The sequence below is a fragment of the Mugil cephalus genome, chromosome 8 (genome assembly GCF_022458985.1).
Source record: "Mugil cephalus isolate CIBA_MC_2020 chromosome 8, CIBA_Mcephalus_1.1, whole genome shotgun sequence".
In the NCBI taxonomy this organism is placed as follows: Eukaryota; Metazoa; Chordata; class Actinopteri; order Mugiliformes; family Mugilidae; genus Mugil; species Mugil cephalus.
The window spans coordinates 11,679,860-11,694,116 of NC_061777.1; the positions used below are offsets into that span (position 1 = coordinate 11,679,860).

Here is a 14,257-nt window from a genome sequence, read left to right on the forward strand (position 1 = left end):
GGACTGACACAGTCATTCTGATACGGTTCTTTTATAGCCGTACTCCTCCCCTAGTTGCTGCCTATTTTGCATGTGCACACACTTTTTTAGAGAAGGTGTGGCAAATTGTGCAATAAAAACCCCACACAAATGGGGTTTAAGCAGATCAATCAGAATGCTTTATTAATATTTAAAGGTAATTGATTTGTTGCTGTTGTTCCTGTAAAGTGACATCCCTGCAGGTAAACTGGAGGGAAGGAAATAACTCCGGATAATAAGCTGAATCCCGAGTTACACCTTATTAAAACTCAACATAACGCTCATTTGGATTTGTTGAAGAGTTTGCTAATAATTATATGAGCCATTCTGCAGATGCTGCAAGTGATGCTTGCACGCATCTTGAACGTAGCTTCGAGGTGGTTGGATCCCGCTACAAAAACTTTCACTGCCCGCTCATCTTTTCTGCTTTTAGAAAAAAGTCCTCCAGTAAAATATGATGAGATGTCAAGAAAGCTTGTCTTTTCCATACATAAATAAACAAGAGACTAACGAGTATGATCAAAACTAAACTACAACAGGTAACCATTAACCCACGCACACTCACAGCAGCATAGATATGTGTTTTTTAATTCATTTCTTCATTAATTTGCCGGATACCTCTGAAAATTCAGCATAACAGAAGAAATAAAAAAGAGAAGTTTCCTCTTTCATATCTGTACAGTTAGTGTCAGGGCAGAGGATAAACTTGAACAGAACTGTGAACTTGTCTGATCTGTCTTTTAGTGGGGAGCCGGGCGCAGCCGTATAGATGGAGCACCTTCAACCTAAAAAGAGACAAGAATAGAAACAACAAGCGGTACGTAACTGTGTTTTAATAAGCTATCACTAGAGAGCTAGATATGGGAGAGCTCCAACTCTTTATTCTGGCATATCACACCACAAGCAGCTGATTTCTGTTTTCTCAACAGAGGCATCAAACAGTTGGTATTCATAGCTCAAGTATTGACACTTTCTATTTTCATGGTCAGTAAAATTGATTTTTCATCGTTCTCATCATAAGAAGAATTTGGAGCCTGTTTCCTCCGTGTTTTATAACTGACACGTCTTATGAAAGCCTCATTCAGAGTTTCAGGCCTTTTAAGCTTTTCAGCATGTTTGAATGTTTTCCTATTGACTCTTCCACACCTACATAAACTTCAATAGGATGGTTGTACTTGTAAATAAAAGAGAGAGTATGAGTATATACTGATCAGCCACAACATTAAAACCACTGGCATGAGAAGTAAATAAGACTGAACATTTTGCGGCAATTCAGTGTTCCGTGGGGAAACTTTTGGACCTGACATTCATGTGGATGTTAACTTAGACATGTACCACCCACCTAGAGCAGACACCCCCACCCCATAGCAATGACACTCCTTGATGGCAGCAGTCATTCCCAGCAGGATGCAGGCGCACACACAAAAAAATGGTTTAGGAACATCTCAAAAAACACAAGAGAAAAACAGCACAAGGTGTTCACCTGGCCTCCAAATTCACTAGATCCCAAACTGATCAAGTATCAGTGGGGTGCACTGGAACAAGTCTGATCCACAAAGGCCCCTCCTCTCAACCACACCACACACAGGACCTCCTCAGAAGGCCCATGTCCATTCTCTACACAGTATTAGGAAGGTGGTCATAATGTTATGCCTGATCAGTGTATCAATACAGCTGTTAATTTTCCACCAAAAGTTAAACAAACATATAAATACATGACTAAAAATGTATGTGTCTGTGAACCATCATAGACACCGGGTTGTTCGCTGCTCGGTGAAAATAACGCTGACACATCCTGACTGTGTTTTCTGGAAAGGTTTCATTTCATGTGTGTGTGTGTGTGTGTGTGTGTGTGTGTGTGTGTGTTTACCTCTTACAGTGTCGACAGAGCTTCAGTATCTTCTCTAACGTGATGTGGCAGAAACTGAGTTTGACAGTATGAAGGTGTTCACTGCAGTAATTTGCCAGTAGAGAAACCCTGTGTCACACACACACACACACACACACACACACACACATACACACACACAAAATGCACACGGTTCCTGTGTATTAGTGTGACATTTTAGTGATCTCTGTTATTGTGGATACCTCAGGACATGGTGACCATCAGTCAAGACATGTCACGATTACATTGATTAGTTTTTTTTGTGTGCCAGGTGTTGTACCCTCTGTTCCCTGTGCCGGTGGAGCTGAGATCCAGCTGCTGAACTCTTCTGCAGCCCAGCGCTATAGACTGAACACCTGCATCTGTTACTGCCTTACAGCCACTCACATTAAGGGATCTGACTCGCACACACACACACACACACACATTTCTGTTGATTTGAATGTAAATACCACATCCTCTTTACCAAAGTTTACTCTAAGGGTTAAAAACTGGATCTTAGCATTTAGAATTACTTTTCCTTACTTCCGTTACCTACATTACCTACTTTACTTTTCGTTATTTATTGTTACTTTTTGTTCCTTATTGTTACTTTTTGTTACTTGTCCTTACTTACATGACTTTCTGTTACCTACGTTACCTACGTTACCTACGTTACCTACGTTACTTACGTTACTTGTTACCTACGTAGCTTTTTGTTACTTTTGTTACTTTTCATTACTTTTGTTACTTTTCATTACTTAATTATCCACCCTATTTTTTATCACTATTCATTACTTTTTCTTACTTTTCATTACTTTTTATTATCTGCGTTACCTATTCTTTGTTTTTTGATCAAAAAGTAATTTTTTGTTACTTTTCACTACTTTCCGTTATCTACATTACCTACCCTATTTTTTATCGCTTTTCATTATTTTTCTTTCTGCTACCTACATTACTAACATTTTTTTTGTAACTTTTCATTACTTTCAATACTTTTCGTAGAGTCAGGCATTGCGTTCAAAGAATAATGAAATGTATGTTCATACCTGATGCCAGGTGTGTACTTGCTGATGCTGTGCAGCGTCAGGTCAGTGACTCCAGGACACGAGCTGAAGGTCAAACTCTGAAGTTCGACACAGTTGTGGAGCAAAGAGTCCACTGTGGAATCATCCAGCTGTAATTAGAGAGCATGATTAAACTCTAGGTAAGAGTTTGTCAACACAAAGTTGTTGGATCAAGTAACGAAATGACCAATTTAGCACCTGCAGTCCAGTGAGATTCAGTGAAATGAGACGTTTGAGCTGTGATGTCATCACCATGAGACTGTGGACACTGACATTTGGCACCTGTCCGACATTTAGATGCTGAAGACCAGGACACATCTGAAACACAGAGACGGAACGATTGTACATCCACCTAGACAGATGCCATACAATAGTTAAGAGGTGGTAGCTAATGTTTTATTAGTTTAAAACTAGATAAAATAAAATACCTCATATACAGTCTGAAGACAGGACGCAGTGAGAAACTGACAGCCAAACACCTCCAACCTGCACAGGCTAAACAACAGACATGTCATATGATAACATGAATGAGTTATACATGAAAATGGCAGATGAAAAAAATCTAATATTGACCAAGGCATGTTCCAGCAAATCTGGAAATCAGACATTCCCACTGTGGATAAACCCAACCCATGTGAAGTGATTTGGGATTGTGACTTATTGGCAAAAGGGTAAATGCACAAATTTTGAGATATCAAAGACAAGAGAACACATCCACGCAGCACACACTTACAAATTTACATTCACATCCAATTGACCTATGTTAGTATGATACGGAGCAGAAGAGTAAATTTGACAGTGGAGAATTCTGACCTCTCTTTGTGTTTTACGGTGAGCTCCTTCAGTGAGACGTCAGTGATGTGGCAGCCGTTCAGGACAACAGATTTTAGTCTTATCCTACAATAAATGAAGATGAACGAAGGATTAATACTGTTGGTCCAATTAACAATCCATACAAGCATCCATATACTCATCCATCCAGGCTACATGCTGCCATTCACAACCACCTTTTAATGTACAGTGATTTTAACTTTTAATACAACTATTTACAATCATGGCAATGACTGACCAACCACTGTTCAAGTGTTTTCTTTTGTTTTCTGTCTCAGACAGAGCTTAATCATACAAGAAAAACAAAAATACACATTCAGTTCTGTCTGTAAATCTGATCACAAACGCAAAAAATGTCCACACGTCCATCCACACTTCAAAACTTCAAAAGACACCTGTGTATGCGTCACTCTTCTTTGGATGTGTTTGTGTTTCGATTACTCATGTTGCGAGGAACTAAATATGCAAACGCGTTCACATTGGACTGACCGTGAGGCGCAGTCACTCAGAGCTTTCACTCCCGCGTCCGTCGCTCCACTCCAGCTTAGGTCCACATCGACCACACGATCACAAAACTGACCAACCAGAGACAACACGCAGTCGCCATGGAGACGAGGACCGGTACAACTTGTGACCTTGAGTTCCTGTAAATAACAGTTAAGTATTGCACAAATAAGGTTATCTTTATCATCCCATTCCTGAGTTATAGAACATTTTAAAGTGTGTCTACAACGAAAGACTTTGATCTCCTGTCACCATCCGTCACTCATCATATATTGACCCAATTGACAGCAGACAGTAACCTTTTTATGTACTGTAGTGCCATGTGTTGTATTATCACTGACAGCAGGCTGGTGCATCCCGGGTGTGAGGTCCATAAAACCAAGTGTGAGCACAGTGCATCTCATTGTCAAGTGTTCAAACAGTAAAGCGGTTCATCGATCAGGAGGTTCCTATCCTGTAACCTGAGAAGCCACACTGTGAAGTTACGTGATTCCAAAACATCTAAAAGCTTTTACCAAACATCCCTCCACTCCTGAATAATCAATGAATCGGCGTAGGTTAATTTTTACCTGCAGAGAATTTCTGCACAGAGAGAAGAACGTCTCCAGCCCAGAGGAGGAGACAGAGTGTCCACTGCAGCTGTACAGGGACAGGGTACGAGGACAACGTCTGCCCACACACAGCAACCACTGGTCGGTTAAAGCAGAGTTTTCAATCCTTAGATTTTTCCCTTAAGAGGGAGAAATGAGGAGAAAAACATAAAGTAATGCTTTCTTCTTCTTCTTCTTCTTCTTCTTCTTATTATTATTATCATTCATAATAATGCAAATGTTTGGTTCTGACCAACAGTTTGAGTGCAGGTCTGAGTTATCATCTGAATGTTTGTCCAGGGAGTTGTACTGTACAGGACTTACATCATGAGAACACACCATGTGCTGCTACTTAGGAAAGTTTGGGACGTCCGTTTGACCTATGTCCAATGTTTAACCTGAACCCTGAACGGCCTAAAAGCTGCACGACACCGTGACTGCAGCATTATTTTCAAGTGAGATGTGTTTAAGGTGTCTGGCAGACACTCACAGAGCGAGTGATCGGTGGCCAGGGCGTGCAGGCGCCGGCAGACCTGCACCACGCCGCACAAATCCCTCAGAGGCACCAGAGACAAGATGGACAGCCACACCTCATCAGGTAAACACAGCCAGCTGTCACACGCAGGGATGCCCGCTGGCTGGCAGGTGTAACGACAACAACACACAAATACACGTCTCATTTTAGAAATGTATTAATAAGCGCGACTCTTTCAAATGAAAATCTTCAGAAGCTGTAAAAACAGATAAAAATCATAGTTCTCGCTGGTGCAGTAATTTTATAAAAAAAAAATCAAATATGAAGTTTTCTCACGCTGGTTTTACAGCTGTTGGTCAAACTGATGTGCAGCGTTGTACCTGCAATAACACACACACACATATACATAAATATTCTGGTATAGTTTAAAACTTAAACTTAAATTTCCATATAAATTCCTGACATCATGATACACAAACACCAGCTCAAATGAAAATCTCTTCTTTCTTTTTTTTGCCTTGTGACTTTCTGCTGGATCAGTGTCTGATGAAACGTGAAATTAATTTCAAACAAGGCCCGCAAAAGAGGAACAGACACACAGTCATCTACAAGCTACTAAAAATACATCAGTCATATGACGCCTTTGTGACTTTGCTTTTTGTGTTATTTAAAGGCTTGTTGTTGGTGGTGCGTTTGTATGTTTGTATGTTACCCTCTGATGGTGATTTCAACCCCGGGTCATCACGATGATGAGCCTCTGCAGGCTGCACAAGCGTTGGTGTATCTCTGTAAGGTGATGCATGATTCAGTCTGTCATCTGGTCTCCTTGTGTGTCTCTTCGTGGATTTGATTTCATCTTGACAGCTGTTAGAGACAGACGTAGAGCTTCCCTTTATGTCATCAGACAGTATCGTCTGCTTCTGAAGGAGCAGTGCTTTTATTTAGGAAAACTAATCTGACATCCGTTATCACTAATAGGATTAAAGATTGTAGTTTGAATTATTTGATGGCGGTACCTAAAAAACATTATTTACAATAATTAACAAGATCTGGACAAATACGATGATTACTTTTGCACAAATTATACAACAAAACAAAGTGTTACCATGGCAACGTTCCTCTAGACGAGGACGTGTTTGAATTTTTTTTGAGTTCTAGAGGAGCTTCATTTCTTTTTTGTGGACTCTGATGACCCGTCCTGCCTGGGTGACGTCTAATCTTGTTTCTCTGCAGTCCTGACCACGGACAGATAGATAAACAGATAGACAGAGAGGCAGGCTGAGGACACAGATGACTACTCAACCCCTTTTACCTCAGGATGCCTTGAAGTAGAAGAGAGAACTTCCTGCTGACTCTCAGCATATGCTGCATCATGTTTAGGAGTTTATGAGTAGTTTCACGTAAGGCTGGAGCTTCGTGTGTTTAAATAAATACATCTTATATTGTGATATTTGTTACCTGGTTTAGCAGTAAGAGCAGCGGCTTCAGGTTTGGTCCTAACCTCCTCATGTGATGTTAGGGCTTCTGCAGGTTTCTTCATTAAATCAGTGGGTTTGCAGGCTGCAGGTGTTTGCTTCGCACTTTGGCAAGATTTGGTCTCTTTTGTATGTGCTTCCCTTTTTCTGTCCTGTTTCTTATTGATGACATGTGAATGTCTCTCCTCTGTGGTGAGTTGCTTTGGATTTGTGAGGGCAGAGGTCGGGTCAAGGCAAGACGCTGTTAAAGCTGAAGAAACTGCTTTTGCAGACGTTTCTTCTTCCTTCTGGTCTTTGTCGAGTGGCTGTATAGTTGCTGTAAAGCACTGGCTTTGTCTGAGTCTGATGTGATGCAGCTGATCCACACATAGCTGGTACTGCTCATAAACAGTCAAATGTGATCGTAGTTTCAAACAACAGGTGGAACTGTGCTGCTCTGGTGCCCCCTCTGGTTCGCCGTTTCTCATTTTATCACTTGCGTGCACAACGAAATCTGATTCTTTTTTAATCTTTCCACAATTTTCCTCCGCCCTGTCACCTTCTATTCTCTCCTTCTGATCACCTTCAGCTTCAATTTTCTTCGAGTCCTCCGGGCCCTTTGACTGAGCTCCAGCTGTTTTGTAAATCGTGACAGTGAAATCGTTGCTTCTGAGTAAAGGTTTTGAGTCGCTCGCTGCAGCAAACACTGCGCTCTCTTCACGACTGCCGCTGCTCTGGGATGCTGTGGATTCTTTGATCAAGTGTGTTGCAGTATCTGATGCAAGCGTTTGATTTGCGCGGCTGTCAGGCATGTCTGGCTGGTGCCTTTGATTAGATATGTGGGGAGGACTTTGTTTATTCATGGTGTGTTGTGGCTTCACTCGTTTCACATCTTCCCTCTTCCCAGGCAAAGTTTCCTCATCTTCATTAAGGGAAAGGGAGAAAGGATGGTGGATATCATGTGGAGAGGGAGGTTTGTGTCCACGCAGGTAATTATTTTGCTCATTATTTTTACAGCTTGATGATCCAGGCGGCCAGATATTCTCCAAACTCCTTTCTCCTCCACATACCTCATTATCACCTGCTGCAAGTGAAACATTCAGGTGGTATTTAGCTGTGGGCGAATGCTTATATGCATCAGATCTGTCCTCTGTTTCTCCCTTTTTTACATCAGAGGATGTCAAACTGTTCACGCCGCACACTTCATGGCAGACCTCTGATCTGCCACGGAGGAAACCATTAGCCCATTCCAACACCAGCCTCAGCTTCTGTTGCTCACTGAAGACAGAGTCACTGAGGAGAGGGAAGCTCGGCTCCTGCTGGAAGTTTCGCCTATAGTTCCCAGAATCCTCGAGGAGTTCAGACACAGGGCGCAGCTCCATCTGAAAAGCTGTCTGTGCCACATGCTCCACAGATTTATCCATCGTCGTATGTTGGTGTTACAAGTGTACACCGACGTCCGCACCTCATTTGGCCTTCATGTATTTTCTTAATGCAAAAATGGTTAAGAGGTTAGACAGCACTATAAAAGCAATGTCCTATAAACAAGAAGCACACAAATCCTCTCTATGAATCACGCAGAGTTACATCAGATATACTCTGATCTAGTGTAGGATAATAAATAGATACTCTTACCCAGCAGCTTTACTGACTCCCATTTATTCCACTCCCAGTGGTTTAATTAAATAAATATTCAAAACTGTACACATATCTAATCCGGCTGCAGACCGCAGTCCTGACAGTAAAGCTTTGAACACTCCCTGTATCCTAGAAATCTTGGGTTGCTCACCCAAACGTCACCATAGAGATGCCAAACACAAGCTGCATCGACTAGTTTCCACCACACGAGGGAGACAAAGCTCAGAAGGAAATAGTCTGAACATTCATTCAACATGTGACGCTCACACAAAAACAATCCACACCATAGAGACCATATTTCTGTATGGATATATATATTATATATATTCATTGGGGAGCTTTATTGTGGCAGTATTAACATATAAAACAATCCATCTTTTCTTTTGTAACATACAAACATTTAAAAGTTTCACTTCACAAAGTTCATAAGGCTTGGTTGTCCCAGTAGAGAGGGGGGTCGTTATTAGGACTATTAGGATTTTTTTTTTCCTTTTTTCTGATTCTTTTTAAATTAAATCTCCCAGAGTTTCTTTTTAAAAGAGACTAAATAACAAAAAGAAACAAACAAACAAAAAAAAACAACAACAAAACAATCAGTTTGACTAACAATTAAAAACAACATAGGGACCGTGCAAGAGAATCTGCTACTGTACATGCCCACACAACACTCAGATAACATACAGTTTATTTTCTTATACCGTGTGACGTCCAGTAGTTTTGCATATAGTAGACCTGAGTTCAAATATTTATAATCTTAAATAAATTAATTAAAAAGTAGTATTTTGTGTTGAACATGTTGAATTCCCGGTGGCGGTAAAACATTTTTGTTAGTTTTAATTTCACTCATAATTAATGATAATTAAATTTAAGGTTTGTAAATACTTGACTCATGTCACGAAAGTTTAACACCTCAAATGTGTGATCTTTATGCTTTTTTTTTTTTTAACTCACAGTTTTATTAATGTAGGCAACAATAGTTGTACTCTCAGTCCATCTATATGCTGTTGGTCAAACACAGGAACTCAAGATGAGTAGCTCAAAATGAGAGCTACACCTGTGGATAAATTCCCCTTTAGAGGGTGATAAACAGATAAATAAATAAGCTACAAACTAATATAATGTTACGGTGTCATATGGAGCCAATTGTTTTTTTCTTTAAATCTCAGAACTAAAAGGCCCTTTTGTTTGCAATGAGTCGAGGTTTAGTTTTACTTTGCAGTGACTCTGTTCTGTGTTTTTAAACATATGCAAATGGTGCCTGATATTCAGTTAACGGCAAGATAATTAATATTCGATGAACAGTTTTGATTCTTTCAGCTGAGAGTGAATGAACCCCAACCCTGCTTGTGATATACGATTAGCTAACATGCTAGCATGCTCCATTAGCAATGAGGTTAGGCTTTGGCGCTAACATTTAGCATCTGATGTTAATGGTTTAAAAACACACAGCATAAGCATGATGAAATTTACAAGTTAGATAGCCGACTTGTTAGAGGCCACCGAGGCATAATTTGAATGGATCATTTGGGAGGAAGCTAACAGCATTAGCAACCACGCGTCTCAGTTGATTAAAATAAACCCCAAAGCAAACAGCATGACAAGTTTTTAAAACTGCTCAGATGACCGGTGCCTGATTTTAATTTAGATAAAAGCCTCTGATGTCTCAGACTTGTGTCTTTTCTCCTCCCTCCTCTTGATAAAAACAGAGAGCATGCATTCATCTGAGATGATTGAGACAGCCAAGCCTAAATCTAGATTGCTTTACACGGACAAGACGCACAGAGGGAAGAGAGAAAGGAAATCTTTACCCAGACCGGGTATTTTTGCCACAGCTATAAACACACTATTTACAAATGAGGACATGCAATTCGCATTGAGAGGTCAGCAAAAAGGAGCCAAGCGAGAGATTTCCCGGTCTACTCGGAGGATGATGGAGTCTTTTAAATCTACAGCTCGAGCATTTTGAGGCTGGAGGAGAAACCGTAACAAATGAAGACAGGACGACATCCCTCCCTATTAGTTACCATGGCGATGGTGATGACGATCATTTAGCAGTGCATACAGATCAGCCTCGACAGTAAAGCTGGTTTTATTTCACAAAATGCAAACGCTGTTGTCATAGTGGTTTGGCCCTTTGCTCGGTTTCGCCGTTGAAACTCAGTGCATGTGCTGTAGTAGGAAAATAAATGCTCTGTCCCAAATAGACCGTGTTTCTTGTTGTTACTGCATATTTGCTATATGCATAAAGCTCGTTAATGCATAAAAGTCTACAGAGTTACAGGACGACACAGCCGACGTTATGATGTGAGGCGGCGACACTGGATGAGAGAAGACCAGAGGTGAGCTGATGGAAACGTGAGCACTGCAGCGGCCTCCGTAGCAGCCAAGTTTAAGTGAGATATGAAAATAAACTTCAAAAAATTAATTCTGCTCTTTATACGAGAATAAATACTGTGTGAGACCCTTGACAGAGAGACTGGCCTAAAACGCTGCTAGTTTTTTTTGACGTTACTGTAAAGTGAGCTGTGATGTTTCAACTATCGGCTTAATGCAATGACATGTATGCATACGTCGCTATGCTACAGCAAACTAGAGAGTCTGCGGCCGTATTTCTGTCTGATTACACGTACAGCGTATGAATATTCATGACAGTGTCACAACAAAACCTACGTGAATGTTATGTCGTGATTAAATGCATTTCATTCATTCTTCTTTTTTTTTGTTGTATTTTTAGTGTTTTGAACTAAAACTACTAATGCCCTTTCCTGAGAAGTTTAGCCAAACTACCTTTTATTGTTTTTAAACGTCTGCTTTAATTCATTGTTCCTCTCTGTTCTCCTTTTCTTTCAGAGCCACTATACTACTACTCACTGTCTGACTGGTGAACAAACACTGCGCTGATAGCTGTAAGTAAGTTCCCAGAAATCACTGACAAAAGTCTTGCGTCATGATATGTTCTTATTGTACTCACATAGCATTATACTGTATTAGTTTTTACCTTGATATTCTTAAACTTTGACTCCATTCTTGAACAATATCGCCATATGTACACAGCCCCGACCCTAAATAAACCCATAAATTCCCCATTAAACATTATTCCTTTCTATAATATGACACCTCTGTCATGTTGGTCACTAAATACTATCCTGTACTCACACTTAAGGACAAGTACTCAAAGGGATGTTACTATAGGTCTTCCTAGAAATGGCTACAAATCATTTCTAATGCGTGATCTGCTTCTAAATAAATTAGACACTCTGATCAGTCACCTTTGCACGAATAAATATATTCGTGTGTGAGGTTTTGACCATTAAATGCTTGTCTCTTCATGTGTCGTCTGTCACCTGCGCAGCTGGAGCACGCACAGAGCTCGCCCTAAAGAAGCACACCATCAGCAAACAAATAACAACAAACCTCTAAGTTCGTAATCTTAAATTTACCCCCATGACGTTTCATCCACAAGCCACTTCCTTTACATGTTTTCTGTCAAAACCTTCCACCATGAAAGATGCACGTAACCGATGAGCCGACATTTAGTTCAGAAGACATTTAGGAGTTCGACAAAACACACACACGTTTTACCAGCACGCTTCTCTACCTGCCTCCCTCCAGTTTTCCAAAATGACATCACATAATCTGAAACAGTTGTGTCTGTGGTCTGTGTAAAAGATTTGTGCTCTAACCTCTGTAGGAAAAACCTAGGGTGCTACCAAGTCAGCAAATGTCGACGGTAGTCTTAAAAAATAGTTCAAATTTCTCCGCACCCACCGCCCTGATAAACTTCAATAAATTTGCTTTTCTTCTTTTTTTTCTTTAGTAATCTTTTGTAAACTCTTAATTTGAAAATAACCTCAAAGTAGATCCTCTGACTGAAAAATTCCTGAAAGATCTGGATCACATAAAAATGTACAAAACGTTAAAAACAACTTATTTAAGATTGGTATTAATTATCAATATCTCTCTGTTGTTTTTTGTTTTTTATATATATATATATATATATATTGATATATTGTACCTCTGATGGTGGCTATTGTTGCGTTCACTGTCAAATCCATCTATCGTTCCCTCTTTCTGTTCCCACCCACTCCGTCATGACTGACAGGCCCTGCGGCCAATCAGGTGCTCCGCTCTGAGGGCGAGAACCAATCAGAATGGTTTGTGATCACGATCAAAGAGTCTCTGCTTCATCTCGTCAGCATCAGGAGTGAACAGGCCGATAACATCTCGAGTTAAACAAAAACCTTTTCCCCTTTTTGCGACTTTTCCTCTCTCCATGGCTTCCCTTATCCGTTACCTTCCTTCATTTCCCTTCACCGAGTTTCTCGTTGAACACACAGTTTCTTTTCTTATTTCTGCCTTGTTTGTGTGTGTAGTTCAGCACTGCCAAAAGTGTCTATCTTAACAAATGATTTGATCCCATGATGAAAATTTCTCCCTCGTATCCCTCTGTTCTTCAAGACACGCTGCCAAATAAGTGAAACTAATCTTCTTGCTTTAATAGACCATGTTAGCACAACTTTGTGAGTCACCACGAGTGATGCAATACAGCTTTGCACAGAATACTTGCTCCTTAACAAGTGAAATAATTTCATCCCACTGGCAGATCATAGCCTCAAGAGAAACCACACGCTGTTAAGACTGATGAGGTTAGATCATATGTTAAGACAGACATTTGGCCTTGTTTGTTTCCCCCTGCAGTGACTCTTCTCTCTCCGGTTCCTCCTGTTTCCGCTCCTCTTCAGTCAGACCAGATGTTCTCCATGGCCATGCTGATCTTACACAGGATCCAGCGTCGGAGCGGGCAGTAATACTCGTAGTGGAACTGCTCAAACTCCGGCGTCTGGCGGATCTCGTGGAGGAAGGACACGTCGATGTCTGACTCCAGCAGCAGCAGCAGCGTGGGCACAGTGACGAGCAGGACGCCCATTACCACGGCGACGAAGCGGGCCACGCTGAGCACACAGGCGTTGACTCGCTCGTTGGAGGACAGCAGGCGCAGGCTGCTGGTCAGGACCCCGCTCATTCGACTTCTCGCAGCCAGCCGGGTTCGCTCGTAGGCCCGGTCCCGCTCCCTTTCGGCCTCCAGCTGGGCCTGGATGTCGGGGTCAGCGTGCAGCTCCCTCAGCAGCCTGGCCGGGCTCTGGACCGGGGAGGAGAAGAGCAAGTCGACGCCTCCCTGACTGTCATCCACGGGGGTGGGAAGCATGCTGGCACAGGGGCTGGAGAGGAGACGGAGGACAATTACATTCTGAAAACACATTTTATTATAAACTGCAGAGAAATGAACAAATAAGAAGGAACATTTCTCAAATATGACGTCACATTCAGTGTCTTGTTTTGACCATAGCATAGGTAAAAGGAATGCCTGTCAAATCAGGTGTAGCAAAAATACTGAAAGGCCATGAAGAAATTCAGAAGTAAAACTTCTGACGTTCACCAAATATATGGGTGACGCTGGAAGAAAAACATTTCTGCATAACAACACATACCAGGTTCACTGTACCTTAGGAAAACAACACACTTGCATGTGTTTTGTTTAGATACCAGTGGTGTTCTGCAGTGTGTATATGTACCTATCGCACTGTTATCAACAAATGTACATTATAAGTTGTCTTTTACTGGATGGAGAATTATAATTTTATAGCTAAGGTCACGTTGAACCTTTAAATTCTGCGCTCCAATCATTTCTTGTTATTTAACAGTGGGTTTAGCTACAGATCCAGTAAACATGGAGCATAATTAGCATCAATGTAGCTATAGTCCACTGTTCAGTCTCCTCTAAGTTCAGTTTAAACTTACTCCTGGAGGGACAT

General features: G+C 41.1%; 2 protein-coding genes and 1 long non-coding RNA gene across 8 annotated transcripts in view; 1 reads left to right on the forward strand and 2 right to left on the reverse strand.

Moving 5' to 3' along the window:
- Positions 1-607: 607 nt before the first annotated feature.
- Positions 608-8,230, reverse strand: LOC125012415. Its single transcript, XM_047592362.1, has 14 exons — positions 6,811-8,230; positions 6,458-6,587; positions 6,065-6,216; positions 5,689-5,732; positions 5,368-5,515; positions 4,857-5,017; positions 4,273-4,427; positions 3,766-3,849; positions 3,381-3,447; positions 3,151-3,270; positions 2,935-3,062; positions 2,187-2,303; positions 1,889-1,996; positions 608-803 (listed from the first exon to the last, which is right to left on the reverse strand). The coding sequence occupies exons 1-14, from the start codon at positions 8,228-8,230 to the stop codon at positions 707-709; spliced, it is 2,931 nt and encodes a 976-aa protein (XP_047448318.1). The 3' UTR covers positions 608-706.
- Positions 5,111-9,046, forward strand: LOC125012417. The gene is made up of 3 exons (XR_007113276.1): positions 5,111-5,475; positions 7,714-7,795; positions 7,981-9,046. It is a non-coding gene; the product is annotated as an uncharacterized LOC125012417 (long non-coding RNA).
- Positions 9,047-9,375: 329 nt separating this feature from the next.
- frmd3 (FERM domain containing 3) overlaps positions 9,376-14,257 on the reverse strand; it is a 51,862-nt gene continuing 46,980 nt past the window's right edge. For all 6 annotated transcript variants that reach the window (XM_047592369.1, XM_047592365.1, XM_047592368.1 and 3 more), the window contains one exon: positions 9,376-13,663. In XM_047592369.1, coding sequence (XP_047448325.1) covers positions 13,183-13,663 — 481 coding nt within the window. In that variant the 3' untranslated portion in view covers positions 9,376-13,182. The remainder of the gene's footprint in view (positions 13,664-14,257) is intronic.

Bases quoted from the DNA above. Each gene is read 5' to 3' on its own strand.
- LOC125012415 (XM_047592362.1), bottom strand. From the start codon at position 8,230: ATGGATAAATCTGTGGAGCATGTGGCACAGACAGCTTTTCAGATGGAG. The intron at 6,588-6,810 runs GTAACAAATATC...GTCCGTGGTCAG, and splicing joins TGCTCTTACTGCTAAACCAG to GACTGCAGAGAAACAAGATT. The intron at 5,516-5,688 runs GTGAGAAAACTT...TACACCTGCCAG, and splicing joins CCAACAGCTGTAAAACCAGC to CCAGCGGGCATCCCTGCGTG.